At 55.2% G+C, this 19,901-nt stretch overlaps 1 protein-coding gene across 10 annotated transcripts; it reads right to left on the bottom strand.

Moving 5' to 3' along the window:
• Positions 1-7,086: 7,086 nt before the first annotated feature.
• On the bottom strand, positions 7,087-14,506 carry MIIP (migration and invasion inhibitory protein). Of its 10 annotated transcripts, none has more exons than XM_054721059.1 (12): positions 14,445-14,487; positions 13,739-13,890; positions 13,135-13,189; positions 12,263-12,474; positions 11,713-12,015; positions 11,221-11,305; positions 9,923-10,031; positions 9,782-9,840; positions 8,928-9,057; positions 8,677-8,773; positions 7,698-7,829; positions 7,087-7,419 (listed from the first exon to the last, which is right to left on the bottom strand). In XM_054721059.1, exons 4-12 carry the CDS (start codon positions 12,383-12,385, stop codon positions 7,147-7,149), a joined length of 1,311 nt encoding a protein of 436 aa, XP_054577034.1. In that variant the 5' UTR covers positions 12,386-12,474; positions 13,135-13,189; positions 13,739-13,890; positions 14,445-14,487; the 3' UTR covers positions 7,087-7,146. The 10 variants fall into 10 exon arrangements, with proteins under 10 accessions (XP_054577034.1, XP_054577033.1, XP_054577031.1 ...); XM_054721058.1 differs by lacking the exons at positions 13,739-13,890; positions 14,445-14,487 and adding exons at positions 13,937-14,044; positions 14,305-14,387 and having other exon boundaries at positions 13,135-13,208; XM_054721056.1 differs by lacking the exons at positions 13,739-13,890; positions 14,445-14,487 and adding exons at positions 13,937-14,044; positions 14,305-14,387.
• Positions 14,507-19,901: the final 5,395 nt, after the last annotated feature.

Raw genomic sequence — 19,901 nt, 5'->3', positions numbered from 1 at the left:
CCCCACCCCCACCTGCCTCTCCCAGGCATGCAGGCCAATGGGGCCACCTATAGGGGGCACGGAGCAGGGGCCTTCACCAGTCATTTCTGGAGAAACTGCCTAGAACCGTGGTCGGCAAACTGCGGCTCTTGAGCCACATGCGGCTCTTTGACCCCTTGAGTGTGGCTCTTCCACAAAATACCACTGCCTGAGTGAGTCTATTTTGAAGAAGTGGCGTTAGAAGTTTAAGTTTAAAAAATTTGGCTCTCAAAAGAAATTTCAATCGATGTCCTGTTGATATTTGGCTCTGTTGACTAATGAGTTTGCTGACCACTATCCTAGAACTTCCCCCCTCGCTCTCATTCCTCACTGATTCAGGCCAGGTGAGGGCGACCCCCCAAAGCCAGGACCCCATCTCACAGTACACACATGGGCCCTGTTTTCAAATAATAAATAATATCTCACATGTATTACGCACATATTAAGCTCCAATTACTGCATCAGCGTTTCATTACCTCATCGTCTCATTTAACCCTCAAAACACCCCTGTAAGGTAAATAGCATTTTAGTCTCCATTTTACAGACGAGGATGCCGAGTCCCAAGAGCTCTGTCCCCCAGCTGGCGCTGACCTCACACATCCAGGAGGGTGTTTCCTTTTTTTTTTTTTAATGAAGAACCATTTTATTTTTTATTTTTAAATATATTTTTATTTATTAATTTTAGAGAGAGGGAGAGGAAAGAGAGAAACATCAATGATGAGAGAGAATCATTGATGGCCGCCTCCTGCACGCCCCCTACTGGGGACTGAGCCGGTAACCAGGCATGTGCCCTTGACCAGAATCGAACCCAGAACCCCTCAGGCTCTATCCACTGAGCCAAACCAGCGAGGGCCAGGAGGGCTTCTTTAAGCTGCTTCTCCCTCTCCCACCAGACTCTGCCAAGAAAAGCCAGGGGAAGTTTGTCAGAATTTATGGGGAGTGGGAAGAAGGTGCAGACAGGTCTCCCTCTGGGCTGGGGTTTCTGATCCCCCAGCCCCACCCCCACTGGATCTGAGAGCTGGGAATTCTCAAAGCCCCTTCTCTTCTCTTCCGGCTGATCCGATCGGCCCCAGCCCTGGCTGGCCTACCAGTCTCTCTGCCATGGGAGCTGGGCCTGGAGCGCCTGGGTCCCCGGGGCCCTGTGGGGTCGGAGGGAGGCAGGGGGCCTCTGTTCAGTCTCAGAGGCTGTGCTGGGGCTGCTGGTGTGGACAGAGAAGTGCTGCCGCCTTTAGCCTCAGACAGAGGACCTGAGAGAACTGTGGTCAGGTCCTCACGACACGGGGATGTCCCCAAAGTCCACCTAAGCCACCAGCATGTGCCCAGTCACCGAGACCCAGCCTCCTTCCACTCCCACCAGCCACAGACGGTACGGCGAGACCCGGGTTTCCCCTCCTGACTTCCTGCACAGCCTCAGCCATTCCACCTCTCCCCCCGGGGGGGCTGGTCACCACCGCCCCAACCGCAGCCACTGCTCTCAGCAACAGCCCCACCGCCCACCCAGGAGCTGGGAGACAGCGCGTCTTTATATCCACTTATCTGATGCTGACACTCTATTTCCGGTTCCCGCTTCCCTCCCCAGGGGCGGTGTGAGCGAGAAAGAGTGGACCCGAAGGGCAGGTATGACGGGGAGGGTGGGACGGGCACAGGAAGAGCCGATGACACCCCTGTTGTTATCACTTATCGCTCTTCCAGGCGGCCCCCGTGCGGCTCTGCCCTGCGCAACTCACCTCTCCCCGCACCACGGCCCTTGCCCAGGGACGAGCCCAGCCTCAGAGGTCAGATACCGCGCCCGAGGGTGCAGTCAGGAAGCAGTCCAATGGTGTGGGGTCTGAACTGGACCCCGATCTCCCTGAGGCCACGCTCCGTGCCCCTGTGCCAGACCACCTTCTGGTGTGGCTCACCTTGGCCAGCGAGCTCGGGGCGAGCCTGGCACGAAGGCTGGCACCGAATAGGAACTTTCTTCGCATCAAATGCCGCAGATCCTCAGACCGTCAGGACACTGCATTCAGAGGCACGTGGGGAAGCGATTCCGAACATGCATTGGTCTTGTTTGTCCTGGTCCACCTCCCTGGGGCGGAGAAGTGAGGCGTGGCCACTCCCCACTCGAGGGAGTTGCCCTCCGGGGTGGCCGGCAGGAGATGTTTCCGTTCTGTGGGAAGCTGGGAGGGGCCCCGGGAGGCCAGCCAGTGCTGGCTGCTCCCCACACCCCCCGCGGCATGCTGGGCGGGGCTGGCAGAGATGACAGGTGCAGACGCTTCCAGGGTGGAGCTGGCACAGCTGTCCTGTCACCCCCCACCTCCCACCCCGAGGCCAAACCGCCAGGACCTATCTGCCTGAGACTCAGGACCCGGTGCACCGAAAACAGTGATGTCCGAGCAGCTGCAGCCCACGAGCCTCGCTCCCTGGACACGCTCACTTCAGGTGTGTGGCCTCCAACTTCCCAGAATCATTCACCCAACAAGTGTTCATCGAACACCTACCACATGCTGCGTGCTGTGCCAGGATAGAGCTGCGGGCAAGACCGGCTCGGTTCCAGCCCCAAGGATCTTACCACTGAGTGCAGCAGAGGACACGACAGGGAAGTAGAGGCAGGGCCTCAGACTCAGGGTGTCCTGGCTCCCCGGTCAGATCCCAAGGCTGCGGGACCAGGGAAGGCCCGTGAGGAGTGCACGCAGAGCCGAGGCCTAACCAGGAATTCGGGGGAGGAAGAGAGGACAGTATGGATGGACCTGGAGGCCAGGGGGCCCAGCAGGCTCCCCAGCGAGGCACGCAGGACATGGTCCTTCCCAGTGCTTGGTGCACCTGATACATCTGTGTGGGCTGGTTTCAGTCCATGTCCCAGCACCAGCGTCGGGGCTCCACGGGGCAGGGCGTAGAACAGTGCCTGGCACAGATAGGAGCTCACTGCATACATGGTGAGTGAATGAGTGAGTGACCTGTGTGGGTCATATTTCTATGCTACCAGACAACGGAGAATCAGACCCAGTGTTCTTATTTCTAAACGAGGAACATGAGACATCAATTTTGGAAGTAGGTGATCTTGCTTTTTTCCTTTGGGATTTATGCTTCGTATTTATAGGGGACAAAAAAGAAAGAACAGTATTGATTTGGAGGAGGGGGAAGCATGCCAGGTGTACGAGGGTGTGTGCCCAACCACGTGGCTCCTGCGGCTCAGAGAAATTAAAGCATCCTTCCCATCGCCTTTATGTCGCAGGTGGGAAACCAGGCCGGGGAGAAAGCCAAATCCTGAAATAGTTTAGCCATCCCTTTAAAGGAAACAGGGAACAAAGAATCCGAAAAAAATACCATCTCTGCTGTCACGGAGCTTAAATTCTAGCAGGAGAGACACTAAGCCATGAGTTCGCCATGAGAACTGACTCACCTGTGAGGGGGAGATGAGAAGTGTGGGGTGGGGGGTGGAGTGTGCGATGTGGGGGGATGGATCCGGGCTCCTGGGGAAGCCTGTGGAAAGAAGACACACTCTGGCTGAGATGCTGAGATGCGGAAGGCAAGTAGGCGCTGCAGGGGGTGTAGGTAGGGCTCAGGAAGAGACCCTAAATCCCAGGTGAGAAGGAGGGAAGGCCCGGAATGATCAGGGATGGCTGGCAGGTACCTGAGAGCGGGGGTGACATTCACGGACAGTCGAGAGGGGCAGGCGTGGGTTGAATAAGGCAATACTGGGAGACACGCTCTGTGCTGGGGCCACTCCGCCCGTGACCTTCATTCTTGGGGCCTCAGGTTTGAAAAAGCCTAGTCCCTGACCTGGAGCAGACCTACGGGGCGGCTGGGAGGGGTGGCGTGGGCACCGAGAGCCGAGGCCCTCTCTCTCCAGCACCTCCCTGCAGCGTTCGCAGGCAGAGCAGCAGAGCAGGGGGCCGGCTGTCTTCCCACCCCAGCCATAGTTCCAGATGGCCCCGAGGAGGGCCAGCAGTGCATGAGCCCAGAACCAGTAACCAAAAGACCAGAGTTCTTAGGCTGAAGACCTTGTGCATCCACTAATCTGAGAGGCCAGTCCTTGCACATTTGGACATCTGCAGTCAGCGCTCTCTCCCAGCCAGGGTGTCAGAGTTCGCAGCATTTCTCCTGCCACACAAAGTCAGCTGTCTCTTCAAACGGCGTCACGGGTTTGGTGAAACAGTCTGGAGACCCTGGCTGTGGCCTCCTGCATGGAGCTGACTAAACGCAAGACGGACAGAAACTGCCTGCGCTCTCAGAACTCCCTCCGGAGAAGCCACTGCCCTGACGACTCATGGACTCTGAACTTTCCTGGGAAAAAACATTTGTATCTTGTTCTTGTCAGCGGAGCTCATAGACTAATCTCAGCCGTAAAGTTTGCCGTCTTTGTTTGACAGAGGCTTTCAGACTCTAAAGAATTATCTGGCCAAAGAATTCCTAACAAAATCACTGGCTCACAGGCTCCTTGACTGAAAATTACATGTAGGACAGGAACAACCATGAAGCCCTGTTCATACAGGGACACCTGGCAGGCATGGCTCAGTGGTTGAGCGTCAACCTATGAACCAGGAGGTCATGGTTCGATTCCCAGTCAGGACACATACCCGGGTTTTGGGCTTGATCCCCACTGTGGGGTGTGCAGGAGGCAGCCAATCAGTGAGTCTCTCATCAATAATGTTTCTCTCTCTCTCTCTCCCTCTCCCTCTCTCTTTGAAATCAATTAAGATATTTGAAAGGGGGCACAGGACTTGACATCTCTCCAAAGACACGGAATGGCCGATAAGCACATGAAAAGATGCTCAGCATCACAATCACCAGGGAAATGCAAACCGGAACTGCAATGAGACTCCTCGCACACCCACCAGGATGGCTGTCAGCCGAGGAGCGGAAGGTGAGTGCTGCTGATCACGAGCAGACATTGCAACCCCTCGGCATTGCTGGTTGGGATGTAAAACGGACACAGGACAGCAGGTCCCCCAGTAACGTCTTTTCATTCCTAACGCTGATGCCGTAGGAACTCATTCACATCAATTAGCCTGTGGCACAATGGGTTTCATTATGCTTGCTTCATTTAAAGTCGCAGAACCTATCTCAGCCATTAAGTGCGGACTTACTGAACAGTGGTTCCTCAACAGATGAGCCATATGACCCAGCAATTCCACTTCCGGCTGTGTAACCAAGAACGGAAAGCAGCGGCTCAAACAGAGGTGTGTCCACCCATGTTCAGAGCAGCATTATTCACAACCCAGAGGTGGAAGCTACCCACGTGCCCATCATGGATGAATGGATAAACAAAATGCGGTCCATCCATACGTGAAGTACTACTCAGCCTTAAAAAGGAAGGAAATTCTGACACGTTACACCACAAATGAACCTTGAGGGCATCATGCTACAGGACGTAAGGCAGTCACAGCAAAGACACACACTGTAAGATTCCCCTATCGGAGGTCCCTAGGAGTCAGATTCATAGACAGAAAGTAGGATGGTGGCTGCAGGGGCTGGGAGGAGAATGGGCAGTTTTGCAAGAAGAAAATAATTCTGGGGATGGTGGGCAGTGGTGATTGTACAACAATGTGCCACCGACCTGTATGTATAAAAATGATATAGTTTGTTATGTATGTTTTGCACAATTGAAAACTTTAAAAAATTACATGTGGGATCAGCTGGTGTGACTCAGTGGTTAAGTGTCGAACCAGGAACCAGGAGGTCGCTGGTTCGATTCCTGATTAGGACACGTTTCTATCTTCTCTATCCCTCTCCCTTCCCCTCTCTCTAAAAAAACAAATAAATAAATAAAATACAAAATTGCATGTGGAAGAGACTGTTTCTTCAGGTCCCAGAATCAAGCAGCAAACCAGGACCTGCTGTGGGACCTGCCACAGACACGCACAGTTTGGATCACGTAGGCATTTGAACTTGACAGCCTCCGGAAGGAACCTGTGGCTCTCCAGGTGGCCTAAGCCCCAGACTCCATCACCTCACCTGCCTGGCTGGCTCCTGGAGGCACCTGAGGTTGGAACCGAGAGTGAAGGAAGAGAATCTGCAATGCCTATGACTTTGCTAGTGGCCGCTGCTGCCCCGGGCCTGGGGCTCTGCATGGACCGAGCTGGTGGGAGTCAGGTAACAGGACATGAAGGACACTAACGCTGTCCCACGAGTCCCCTCCGCATCCCAAACCCATGTTGTTAGTTGGGGCCCAAGTGACCAGCTCTGGACAATAAACCATAAGCCGAAGCGGCCTGTGTGTTGTGGGGTTACTGGGCTGAAGCAACAGGCATGTCCCCCAGGGTGGAGCCTTCATTGGCCTGGCTCCCCAAGAGGCAATGTGAAACGCACAGGCCCCAAATGCCTCATGACGGAAAGGCAGTGTGAGCAAGTCAGTGAGAAATAAGCCTCTTTGAACCCCTGGGATCTGGGGTTCATTTGTTACTGTAACATAACCTTGCTTATCCTCACACACACGGTGCACGATGGGAAGAGAGGGTTACCACGGAGACCGCAGCCCTAGATCCACACTCTATGCTGAGAAACCTCAGAAAAAAAGCACATGCTTTGTCTGGGCTTCGGTTCCCCATTTTTCTTAGAAAAACAGGAACTTCGTCTTGTTCAGCCGCGGGAAGGAGACAGGTGCTGCGTGCTAATCTGGGAGGGAGGTCTGCGCTCTCTGCCAACCTCACTGCCTGGCCCTCAGGTTCCCCATCCGATCTCTCGGGGTCACCCACGGCTTCCAGGGCTGGACTCGAGGGGGGGAGCCACCTGGCGCAGGGACCTCAGGGAGCCCCTCTATGAATGGACCCAGTGTCAGGAGCCAAGAAGGGGTGAGCTCGCTCACGCCCCTCTCACAACTTCAGCTTCCTCTTCAGGGACAGCCTGAGACCCGAGCCCCTGGCTGAGATGGTTTTTAAACCGACCTTGACCTCAGCCTATCTTGGGAGCCCTCACCACCTAGAAGGCCTCTCCCCAGAGTTGGGAGCTGCACAGGGCACTGGACCCTCCCACTCAGCACAGACTGTCGGAAGTGTCTCCCAGGTGAGGGGGCAGGCGGAGGCCAGGGCACCTCCCGGGCACTGAGGGATCAGCAGGACAGACCCGACACACGGGGGAACCTGGAGGTGCAGACAGCACTGAGCTTTATTTCCAAACAGCAGACAGAATGCCCTGACCTCCCACCCGTCACCCCTTCTGAGCCCAGGAAGGAGACAGGCCTGGGCCCACCCACCGGCCCCACCTAGGAGGGTGGGGCCTGAGTCCACCTCTAGCTGAGGCCGGGCAGGGCTCCCCTCTCACGGGCACTCCTGCCAGCGGGAAGGGGCTAGAGGCGATGGCAGGAGCACTGTCCTCCAAGTGGCCCGTCCTCGGGTTGTCCGCCAGGGTGCGCGGGCGGGGCTGGGGCGCCTGGGGTTCTGACCAGGTCAGGGTGGGGGACGGGACCCGCACTGACGGGGCCTGGATGGTGAATAAGGTGGTGTCAGAGGGGGCCACTTTGGCGGCAGGTCACCCCACTTCCAGCCTCATCCCCTTCAGGATCTTAGAGTCGGGGTCACCTCCTTGGGAGGGATGGGGTAGCCAGTGGGGAGTGCTGGATCCTGGAAGGGTGCCTTGGGTCAGGGCCAGGAGATGGGGATGGGCCCCTACAGGGAGACACCCCAATCCTGCCCCCAGGACTCTGCAGTCCCCAGGCCCACTCCAGGCCCCTGCCCCTCCCAGGGGGCCCCGAACCATACCAGGTGGGAAGGGCCGGTCGACAGCGGCTGGTGCTGGGCCTCGGAGGTGACACAGGACCAGAGGTCCAGGCTCTGGGGGCCGGAGCTTTTCTCGGGTTTTGGAGGGAGAATGTCCCAACCCAGCAGACAGTGCTGTGGAGAAAAGGGGTCAAGGCGCCTGGCCTGGGGCAGGGCTCCCCCAAATAGTCACGGCATCCCCTGGAGACAGAGGCTCCCCCAGGGCAGGGCTGTATCTATCCACTGGGCCTCCCTTTTCCTGACCCTGTTGACCCAGGCCCCGGCCCAGACCCGGTGGGCGGAGGGAAGGCTGCGGACACTGACGGAGCACTTCCTGTGTGCTGGGCTCTGCCCCACGCCCGGACTGGTACCGATTCCCTCAACTGCCCACCTCACCACACAAGCCTGAGGACAGTATGTCGTGCCCATTTTACAGATGTGCAAACCGACTTTCCTTGGCATCCCGTCTCCTCCCCCCAGGCCCAGCTCCCCCAGGAGTGACGGGGGTCCCCGACACAGGAGACACGAAGGACATTATAGGAGGCACTATGGAAGCACAAGGGCTTGGGTTCCAATCCCAGCTCTCCCACCTGCTGACCTCGGACAGCCACCGCCCCTCTGCCTCCGTGCACTCTACAGAGTGGGCGGAGGCAGAGCCTGTGCTCTCGGCTGCTGTGGGGCTCCGTGAGGTGATCCTCCTCAGGACTGCGCACCCACAAGAGAGCTCAGTACACGGGGCCCATTTACACCAGCGTGTGGCAGACACTCCTGGGTGCCAGGGTGTGGGGGGGGTGCCCCACGCCCCGGAATAAGCAGAGCACAGGTGATGGAAGTGGCCTGGCCTGGGCTCCAGAGATTTGGGTGCTCAGCCTCGCTGGGTGGCCTTGGCACAGTCCCTGGCCCTCTCTGGGCCTCAGGCTCCCTCTGGGAACCTGGGCCAGCCCCACACCCGTCCCCATCCAGACTCCCCGTGGCTGCTCACCCGGGGCAGGGCCAGCGTATCGGAGGCGTCGAAGCTCTTCCGCCGGTGGATGCGGTAGCGGTGGGGTGGGTCCAGGATGGCCTGTGGGATGCTCACCCTGCGGCGGGGGGTAACAGTGGGGGCATGGCCACAGAGGTTTCCTGGCTGCTGTGGGGTCACAGCCCCAGGCCCATCTGTTCTTCCCTCAAACCCGTGGGCTCCAGGCTGACTCCCTCCTCAGCTGCCGCTGCCCCAGTGCCCTGGCCACTCACCGGACCTGCGCTGGGTCTGTCAGTGTCTCCGGGCCCCGCTGGTCCCGGGGTGTCCTGCACAGGCGGCAGGGGGTGCCAGGGTCCGAAGGCACCAGGAACAGACGCCGGTTGACACGGTAACAGAACACACCTGAGAGGCCCCAGATGCGGCAGTGCCTCAGCCCGGAAGCCTAATCCCGGGGCCCCTTGCTGCCCCCAACCACACAGGCCCGCTAACCCTTCCAACTGCCCTCTCACACTCACAGGCGTGCACACGTGCACACACAGAGCAGGCACACAGACCTATGCTCACACACAAAACATGGAGCACCACTTCCTCAAGCATGACACACGTGCACACAACCGCACACTGGCCAGCACCTTCGCATGTGGACATGTCACGTGTGCAAACACAAAGCATGGCGTTAGTCACATTTGTGGACACATGCACGTGCCTGTATTTGTAATCACACGCACACAGGGTGCACAGAGTCATGTTCACATGAACATCCCTTACACACATATGTTCAGTGTGCGCTACACATGCAAATTCACAGCAGACTTATGTGCTGTGACTGAGCCGGGACCCTCCCCCCACAGGCAACACATACGGAGAGAGGAGGGTGTGGGAGTGGGAGCACACAGGAAATGAGGCAGCTGAGAAGCAAATGAAGGCTGCGGGGGAGCGGGGAGGCGGAGTGACACAGGGCTGACCCTAATCCCCATGAGGCCGGGCCTCAGCTCCCTCACCTCCCACCCAGCGCCTCCTCCGCCCTGTCCAGACACCAGGCCTCCCCTCCCTGATCCCCAACACCCAGCCGCTCCCCAGCCCCCCACAACCTCGGCTGGGCTCCAGGGTGGCCCGCGGGGCTTACACTCACATTCGTGGTCTTCCCGGCCACTGCCGCTCTCCCGCCGGCCGGGGAACCGGGGTCTATGAGAGCGAGAGGGTGAACAGGCCAGCGACAGGGAGGGTCCCTGCGCGGCCTGCCCACCGCTGGCCTGCCCCTACTCACTCGGGCTCACTGTGAACACACTCCTCCTTGTTGGTTTCCCGGAACTCCTGCAGCTCCGAGAAGAAGGCCTCGGGCTTGCTGCTGACGGGCGAGCGGTTGTCCAGAGACCCTGAAGTGGGCAAAGCACGGGGAGCTGCTGGGCGGCCACTGGCCAGGCTCAGAGGACACTCAGTGCTGGCACCCAGGCCACCTGCTTTGTCCTCACCAGGCCTCACAGACCTGAAGGGACCCTCCACTCGCTGTGCCTGTTGGTTTTGTCTGTGTCCATCCACCCTGATGCATATCCAATCGTCTAAGCAAACAGTATTTACAGAAGCCCTGCAATGGGCCAGACACTGCTGAATGTGCTGGGGAAAGAGCAGTGAACTAGACAAAGCTCCTGCCCTCCCTTACTAATATGGTGGCAACAGACAAACTGGTCGCCTAAGCAGCATGCGGTACAACAGAGTGGGGACGTGTGCTAGGAAGTAGAGAGCAGAACCAGGGAACCCAGCTTGATAGGGCAGGGGTGCCAGGGGAGGCCTCTCTGAGGAGGTGACACCTGAGAGGGGGGAGGGAGCCACGTGGCCATCTCAGGCAGAAGAGCAAGTGCAAAGGCCCTGGGGCAGAAGTGTATTTGACGAACAGCCAGGAGGTGAAAGTGGCTAGAGGGGAGTAAGGGATGAGAGTGGAGATGAGGCTGGGAAGCCAGCAGAGGGCTTGGAGACAAGGAGTGGCATAATCAGATCGGCATGTATTTTTACCCTCTGGCTGCTATGAGGTGGGAGACAGGGGCACCAGTTAGAAGTGACTATAGGCATCCTGGCGGAGAGAAGTGATCAGATGCTACAAATATGCTGAAGGCAGGACTACTAGGATGTGTCAATGGACTGGGAGAGGAATATGTGAAAAGGAGAGATGGGAATCAAGGTTGATCCCAAGGTTATGACCTGACCAATTATTAGGTACTTAGAGTTGCCATTTGCAAAGACAGGAAAGACTGCAAGTGGGAAGAAAATCATCACCTTGATTTTGGACATGAAAGCAATCTAAGACACAGAGAAGACAGCCAGATACAGAAGTCTAGAACTCAGAGGAGGGGTGGGCCAGACATAAAAACAGGGGAGTCCAGGCAAGCACTCGAGCACCGCCTCTGTGCCTGTCCCTGTGCCGGGGGCTGATAGAAGGCGCTCACCACGGAGGGTGGGGCATTCAGACACACTAGGCAGCACTGGGTGGGGGCGCAGGCAGGGGTGTAGGCAAGCTGGGGCCTCCACCCCCCACTCACAGGCAAGGCGTGTGCATGGGGCGGGCCACACCTGCAATCCAGTCATAGCCCAGGTAGGGTCTGAGGCGCCAGCTCCTCTCGGGGACTGGAGACTCCTCGGTGAAGGTCACTCTTAGCTGACAAGGCAAAGACACAGGGTTAGATCAGCAGACCCAGCCTGAAGGAGGCCCCAGCTTAGGGGAAGCAAAGGGGTTGTGTCTTAACTTACACGCTGATGTGGGCCCCAAGGCTCAGCTGAGGGCTCAGGAATTGAAAGATAAAGTGTTTGGTCCCCGCCCCTTTCTATGTGTGACTTTGAATAAGTGTGGCCTCAGCCTTGGTCTTGCCATCTGTATCATGGGGTTCCTCGCCTTCTTCCCAAAGTGCCATCTGAGAAACTAACCACCACCACTTCCCCAGCACGGAGCTGAGCTGGACAGCCTCTCACCTTACAAAGAAGGCTGCCCATGAGTGCATTTGTCAGACAGGGAAACTGAGGCTCCAGGGAGCGCCCATGGACGGATGCCCCACTCTCCCATGTTACCTTGGGCAGCTTTCTTTGTTCATCCAGGATCCTCGGGGCCTGTGCCTCCAGCTCTGCTGATCGCTCTGAGTCATTAGAGTCTGAGGTGGCCAGCAACGGTGCCATGCAGGGCCTCAGTGGGCTCAGGGGCTCCCTGACAGGTGGGCGAGAGGTCGCCCCCGAGCTGGCCCCGCCGAGAGAGGACAGGTCGTAGGAGTCACCTTCGTTGGCATCCCGTGGGGAGGAGGTTCTCTGGGCCACTGAAGGCGTCTTTTGGGACAATGACATCTCTGAGTCATAGCTGCTGCGGGAGTCCAGGCTTGACTAGAACAGAGAGGCCAGGTCACCCAGCCACCTCCCTAGCTGGCATGTCTTAGGCATAAAGGCCTGAGTTCCTGCTCCAGCCTCTGCTGCCCAGTCCAGTCCCTCCCCTTGCTGGGCCTCAGTTTTCTCATCAGCAATACAATGGGCACGCTGCACAGGACAACCCTGGAGGCCTGGGTCCTGGCCTGAGGTTAGTTAGTAGCCCGCGCCCCCTCATCCTCTGGGAGCTCCCAAGGTGAACACCCACCTCTGAGGCTGCCTTGGCCACGGACCGCCGCATGGCATCCTGCCTAACCCACAGCTGCCTCAGAAGCTCCAGGTTGAGCTGCCGCAGCTGCGCCAGGTCCTTGGTCTCCACCATCCCGGGCATATCGTCTGGCTTCCCACAGCCGATGTCGGATGTCGCTGACTCCCAGCTGTAGAGCCCTCAGGGCTGAGTTCCAGACCCAGCTCTGCTACCTGCAGCCAAGACAGCATGACACAGGGCTGAGGAGGCTGCCCAGTGGAGTCTGAGGCCTGGGTTCCAATCCCTCCACTCTTGATACTCCCCAACTGTGCAGCCTCAGACAAATAAGTTGACCTTCCTTTGCCTCTATTTCTTAATCTGCCAAACGAGATGATAACAGTATCTACCTCATAAGGTTGTTGTAAGGATTAAATGAGGTAATACATGTTACATGTGTTTTTTTTTAAATATATTTTATTGATTTTTTACAGAGAGGAAGGGAGGAGGGATAGAGAGTTAGAAACATCGATGAGGGAGAAACATCGATCAGCTGCCTCCTGCACACCTCCTACTGGGGATGTGCCAGCAACCAAGGTACATATCCTTGACCAGAGTCGAACCGGGGACCTTTCAGTCCACAGGCCGACGCTCTATCCACTGAGCCAAACCGGTCAGGGCTGCATGTTACATCTTGATACAGGTCCTGGCACACAGCAAGCATGCAATAAATGTCTGCTGTTATTCCTCTGGTCAGTGTGTTTCTTTACATGCCCAAAGAGAACAATGCCCCTTTAACGACTTGAACTAAGACAGTAGACCAGTTTGACTTATAGAAAGCAATTAGGGCAATTCTACAAATGTAAGGCATTGTAACTTGTGAATCCAACACATACCAGGCTCCTGCAGGGACTCTTTCCTCTCTCCTGCCCATTCTTCCTGTTTCCTTTTCTTTTTACAAATGAAGAAACTAAAAGTTTAGAGAAGTTAAGCAACTTGCCCCAAATCACACAGCCAGTAAGTGGCACAATCAGTATTTGAACCTAAATCTAGCTCCAGGATCCACGGTCACACCAGCCTTTCCCCAGTAGTGTGGAGAGGGGCCTGCAAAGCTGCCTCCTATTCCCAGCCTTTGCTCCCCCACCCCACCCCCCACCTTCCCCAGGGATCCAGGCTCAGGGATACACAGATGCCTCTGGAAGGAGTTTCTGCAGGCTAGGGGAAGGGGCTCCCCACTTCCCTCAGGTCCCCAAGGCCAGACTCCCCCGAACAGAAAGTCTCTCTCAATACACACTATCCCTTTTCAACCCTGGGTCCAGTCTGACAGGCACCTTCAGAAACCCTGCCCCACCCACACTCTTCGCCAGTGGACCGCCCACACCGGGGGTGGGGATGGGGCCTCCTCAGCGCCCTAAAGCCCAGAGAAGCCAGACTTACACTGGACACCCTACCCCTCACATATGCCCCGCAGGGAAGGGGGTACAGAGGAGATGCGAGTACCGAGGACTCCGTGGGGGACTCTCATGCTCAGCAAACAGCCAGAGCCGCGGGACCGGAAGTCCCTGCGCCAGCCCTTATCCGGTCAGATCTCCCTTGGGGTTAAAGAGAACAGCCTGGCCCAGCCGGTTTGGCTCAATGGATAGAGTATCGGCCTGCGGACTGAAGGGTCCCGGTTTGATTTCGGTCAAGGGCACGTACCTCGGTTGCAGGCTTGATCCCCAGGCCTGGTTGGGGTGCGTGGGAGAGGCGATCAATGGATGTGTCTCTCTTACATTGATGTTTCTGTCTCTCCCCCTCCCTTCCACTCTCTCTAAAAATAATAATAATAATAAAAGAGAACAGCCTGCACTGCCCTCCTCCGGCTTCAGCCCCGATTTGAAAAGCTAACAATAAGCAATTTTTAAAAAAATAAGGAACATTTTTAAAAATTGGGGAAAAAGAAAAGCTAAAAGCTGCGCAAATGCAACAGGAAGACAACGTTCAAAAGAGAGACGGGTAGCCAAAGCACCGGAGGCAGTGCGGGGGGACGCCGGGCCGGGACCCCGGGGAAGGGAGACTCAGCCTACCTTAGCACTCACAGTCAAATTCATCTTTCCCACCGCGGCCCCGAGCCGCGGGGGCCACGCGGGGCCTCCAGCCGAGCCCTCCCCCCGCCCCCCCCACCGCCACCCCCACCCCATCCCCGGCCTAGCTGCTCTGCACTCACAGCCCGGAAGCCACGGGTCCGCGCCGCTGGACGCCGCCTGTGCCGGAAGAAGTTCCGCCCCGTGCACCCTGCGTGACGCCACGGGGGCGGGACCCACAAGGCCGCCCTGATTGGTCAGATGAGTGGCAGGGCCCAGACGCGCCTGGGAACGTTACTCCGCGTTCAGAAGCGACAGTTTCAATATTTGGGCGGGACTAACAGCGTTTCTCAACAGCTGATTGGTCAACGCCCGAGGTCAATGTTTTCGGACTGGGGCGGGCTCCTGGAAGGCCGGCTCTGATACCGGGCCGCGGGCTGTGGCACGTTTGGCGCCGGCGGGTTCAGAGTCTGGCCCTGGCCCTGCTCCTAAGCTGTGGGGTGCAGCTGTGGGGTTTTAACCTGGGCGAGCGTGATTGGCGGCTGGCGAATCATTCTTTCATACTTTTTTTCTTTTTTTTATATGTTTTTTTTTGTTTGTTTCACAGAGGAAGGGAGAGGGAGAGAGATAGAAACATCAATGATGAGAGAGAATCATTGATCAGCTGCCTCCTGCGCGCCCCCTACTGGGGATCGATCCCCGAACCGGGCATGCGCCCTGACCAGTAATCAAACCGTGACCTCCTGCCCTAACTGGTTTGGCTCAGTGGATAGCACATCGGCCTGCGGACTGAGGGGTCCCAGGTTCGATTCTGGTCAAGGACATGTAGGGCACATCCCCAGTGGGGGGTGGGGGGTACAGGAGGCAGCTGATTGATGTTTCTAACTCTCTCTCCCTTCCTCTCTGTAAAAAATCAATAAAAATATGTGTTTTTTTATAAAACCGTGACCTCCTGGTGGATAGGTCGAAGCTCAACCACTGAGCCACACTGGCCAGGCCTTTCATCCGTTCTTTAAAGCATTTATCGTTCCTATGCAGGATGCAGGTTAGAATTAAGAGGAGGCCCTACTTGGAGGAGCAGGTTAAGAAGTGGATTCAGTCTGTAAAATATAAGTAAATTTAAATAGAGTGCCTGCTATTCACCAGGTATTTTCCCAGCCTCATAAATATGCTTTAAGGTGAGTGGGTGTGTTTTTTTAATTTATTAACTTTTAGAGAGAGAGAGAGGAAGGGGAGAGAGAAACATTGCTTTGTTGGCCCACTTATTTATGCACTCATTGATGGCTTCTTGTATGTGCCCCGACGCTAGATTGACCCTGACACCTCAGTGGGCTCAGGGACTTCTTGTATTGGCACTTGGCAGGTGGGATTGAGATTACTCCCCCTCCCCCCGACCTGGCCCCAACCAGGAGAGGACATATCGCAGGGGTTACCTTGATTGGCGCCCCGTGGGGAGGCGGTTCTTTGGGCATTAAGGACATCCACACAGAGACTTGTGCATGAATGCTCCTGACAGCATTATTCATAATAGCCACACATTAAAAAGGAAATAATTCAAATGTCCATCAACTCACAAATGGGTAAACTAAATGTGGTATATCCATACCAATGGGAACTATCAATAAAAAGGAAGAAAGTACTGACACATGCTACAACATAGATGAACCTCATAAACAACTCGTAGGCATTTAAGCAAGGGGAAAAATTGTCCATATAAAGACTTGCATATAAATGCTCACAGCAGCTGTATCGTAAATGCAAATATCTGTCAAGAGGTGAGTGAATAAACAAATTGTGGGATAAAAATGATACTTGCCCGGCTGGTGTGGCTCAATGGTTGAGCGTCAACCTATAAACCAAGAGATCGAGATTGAATTCCCGGTCAGGGCACATACCCGGGTTGCAGGCTCAGTCCCCAGTAGGGGTCGTGCAGGAGGCAGCCAATCAATAATTCTCTTCCATCAGTGATGTTTCTCTCTCTCCCTCTCCTCTCTCTCTAAAATCAACAAAAACATTTAGAAAAAAAATTTTTTAATGAAATATTATTTTAAAGTGCCCAGTGCAAGGCACCATTCTTTCCTCCCTGGAATGTTGTAGTCACCTCCTATCCAGTTTCCCTGCTTCTATCCTTAATCTCTCTCATCCACTCTCTAGCAGCCTGGGGTTTAGGATGTAAGTCAGCTCATGTCACTCCTCTGCTCAAAATTCCAATGGCCTCTACCTCACTCACAGCAAAAGTCAAAGTCCTCACAGGGGCCTGCCAGACCCCAGTCCACCCTGATTCCTTTTCACACCTTATCTGCTACTACTCTCCACCTCCCTCTCTCTGCTCCAGCCACTCTAGTCTCATTTTGTTCCTTGAAGATATTGGACATGCTCCCACCTCAGGGCCTTTGCACATGCTGGTCCCTCTGCCTGGAATGCCCTGCCCAGATATCTACAGGGCTTCATTCAAATGTCTTCTCAGGGACACTCACCCCATTCCCACACGACTGTTACACCCTCCCTCCCCTTCCCTACCTCATGTAATAGCCCTTACCTTCTGATACATTGTGTCTTTCACTGGGGGTTTTTGCCTGTTGTCTGCCTTCCCCCACTAGCATACAAGCTCCAGAAAGGCAGGGATTTTTTTGTCCACCTCATCCACTGCTGTACCTCCAGCGCTCAGAACCATGCTTGCTAGCACATCATGTTCTCTCAAACATTTTGCTGAACTAACGGGCTTCCTCATTTCTAGAGGAAAACGGACCGCTTGGGTTTTTGCAGCGCTTGGGTTCATGCGTACAAATGTGACACATGGTGAGCTCTCAGCAAAAGCTGCCGTTCGTCCCAACCTCAAGCTGAGTCTGACTCAGAGGCAGAAGGCTATTCTGGAGGACAGAGTGAACGTAGCTGGCATCTGTGAGGAGGGCCCAGCCTTGACACCTGGCTACATCCTCTTTGTGATTAAATGGGGACACTGTTACTGGAGGGCCAGAACTTCCCAGCCTCTCAGGTTTCCCAGAACTCACAGCGGACAGATGAGTAGGTTTCGAGACCACAGGCATGAGTCTGGCCTTGCTGGGAATAACGCACGAGGTGGTGGTGAGTGAGGCAACAGAGTGTAGATCACCCTTCTCAACCTCAGGTGATCACCCAGGAGTAGTTGGTGAACAGTGGAACCGGGTTGCAAACAGCTGCTTAAGGAGAAAATGCCTGTGGACTGCAGGCAGAGAAATGACTGGTTTAAAATGTTGGGTTTCACCTGCACATACGTGTGTCCTGGATCATGCCCTGTACCTAACTGTGGGTCAGGATAAGCAGATTGAAAGCCATTGGGCTTTGGGGAAACTAGGTCCTGGACTCCATCACCCCAGCTGCTGATACTGGAACCCTTGGAAGCCCCTAGCATTACCTATAGACGTTCCCAGTAGCATCTGTTGCGTGCCCCACACTAGAGAGCTGATAAACGTGTGGACTGTGACCAGGACAGGATTCGTTAACTCAGCACGTGTTGGACCGAGTTCTGGTTCTGAGCCAGGCACTGGTTTAGATGCTTGGCACACATCAGTCAAAAAAAAAAAAATCTCAACGCTTCAGAACGTATGTTCTAGCAGGGAGAGGCACATATATTACATGTTAGAGGATGACTATTAAGAAAAACATGTTACACGTGTTGTAGGGTGAGAGTACTCCTAAGTGCTGGGGAACAGGGAAGGAGAGAAGGCTTTTAAGGAAGGTGTTCTGGGGTAACACTTCAGCAGCCTTGGACGTAAAGGAGTTAGTTAGCTGTGGTGAGATCCGGAAGAACAGGCGGAGGGTCAGGTAGGGCAAAGGCCCTTATGGAGAAGTGTGCTGAGCAATTTCAAGAAACAGCAAGGAGCCGGTGTGACTGAAGCAGAGGCAGCCGAGAAGAGAGGGGCGGTGGGAGGCAGCGCAGACCCCAAAAGGCCACTGCAAGGTCTTGGGCCTCCTTCTGGGTGGAACAGGGACCCAGAGCAGTGTTTCCAGCAGAGAAGCAACATGGTCTGAGTTCTTTTCCAAATCGACATCAAGGTCACCCTGGCTACTGCCAGGACACAAACACAGAGGGCCAGGGTGGGAGGAGGGGCCGAGTGAGGGGCCAGTAACCTGGGTCGGAGGAGTGAGTGGTAGTTTTGTGTGGAGGGAAGTGCTCTGGGTTACGTGTATTTTGAAGACAGAAACTGGCACGTTATAGACAAAGACAACAGCATGGCAATTAGCAGAGGGGCAGGGGTTGGGGAGACTTGGGGTGATGAACACACAATATACAGATGATATATTTTATAGAATTGTACCCCTGAAACCTGTATAATTGTATGCACCAATGTCACCCCCAATAATTTCAATTAAAAAAGGAAAAAAAGAAAAGCTGCCAGGTTTGGATGCAGCATGTGACAGTGGAGTCCAGGATGATGCCCGGTTTGTGGCCTGGGAGCCTGGGCGAGGAGACTGCCACCCACCACGATGTGGAGGCCTCTGAAAGGGACCAGCGGAGCAGGCCGTGGGGGCCACTGCCCAGGGGCCGGGGTGCCGGGCCCAGGAAACTGACTAGTCATGCCCAGCCACTGCTGAGGGCCCTTCAAAGAAAGAGAGAAAAGGTCACAACCAAGTTCTCAGAAAGCACGCTAGGGTAGGCCAGTCTGAGTCATGACTTAAGTGAAAAATGAACGGCTCAGAGTTATAGTGAAATCTGTCAAGAAATCACTCGATTTCCTGGTCCTTAAAGATAAGCTACGCCTTTGCTCTTCTGAGAGTACCAGATTCCCCGAGTGAGGAGGAACCACAGGCCCATTACAGAGGGAACATCCCAGGTTAAGGTCATTTTATTTATTATTATTATTATTATTATTATTATTATTATTATTACTAGTAGCCCTGCGCATGAATCCGTGTGCCAGTAGCTCTCTCACGGTGACGAAGCAAGCATTCCACCAGGCCGCTCACATTGCCCGCTCTCAGTGGCGCCCCCGCCTCCCCCCCAGGGGCCGGGGAACTCTGGTGGGGCTGAGAGGACTGGGCGCCACCATCTTGTGGCTATGGGCGCTGCCATCTTTGTGATGGAGTGGCGGTTAATTTGCATATTACCCTTTTGTTAGATAGGATTATTTTTGTTAATCCTCACCCAAGGGAATTTTTTTCATTGATTTTTAGAGAGTAGAATGGAGGGAGGAGGAGAGGGAGAGAGACACATCAATTGGTTGCCTCCTCATGGGGATCGAACCTGCAACCCAGGTATGTGCCCTTGACCAGGAATCCAACCCTTGACCTTTGGTGCTCGGGTCGGTGCTCCAACCACTGTGCACACTGGCCAGGGCAAGGTCATTTTAAATATTAACCTGCAGCCCTAACCGGTTTGGCTCAGTGGATAGAGCATTGGCCTGCGGACTGAAGGGTCCCAGGTTCAATTTCAGTCAAGGAATTGGTTGCAGGCACATCCCCAGCAGGGGTTGTGCAGGAGGCAGCTGATCGATGGTTTCTCTCTCATCAATCTAACTCTCTCTCCCTCTCCCTTCCTCTCTGTAAAAAATCAGTAAAATATTTTTTTAAAAATACTAACCTGCAGACTCAGTTATGTCAGAGGGAGTTTGCAGAAGAAT

The sequence above is a fragment of the Eptesicus fuscus genome, chromosome 9 (genome assembly GCF_027574615.1).
Source record: "Eptesicus fuscus isolate TK198812 chromosome 9, DD_ASM_mEF_20220401, whole genome shotgun sequence".
NCBI lineage: Eukaryota > Metazoa > Chordata > Mammalia > Chiroptera > Vespertilionidae > Eptesicus > Eptesicus fuscus.
The sequence above is the reverse complement of the archived record's forward strand: the minus strand, read 5'-3'. Positions and strand labels throughout refer to the sequence as shown.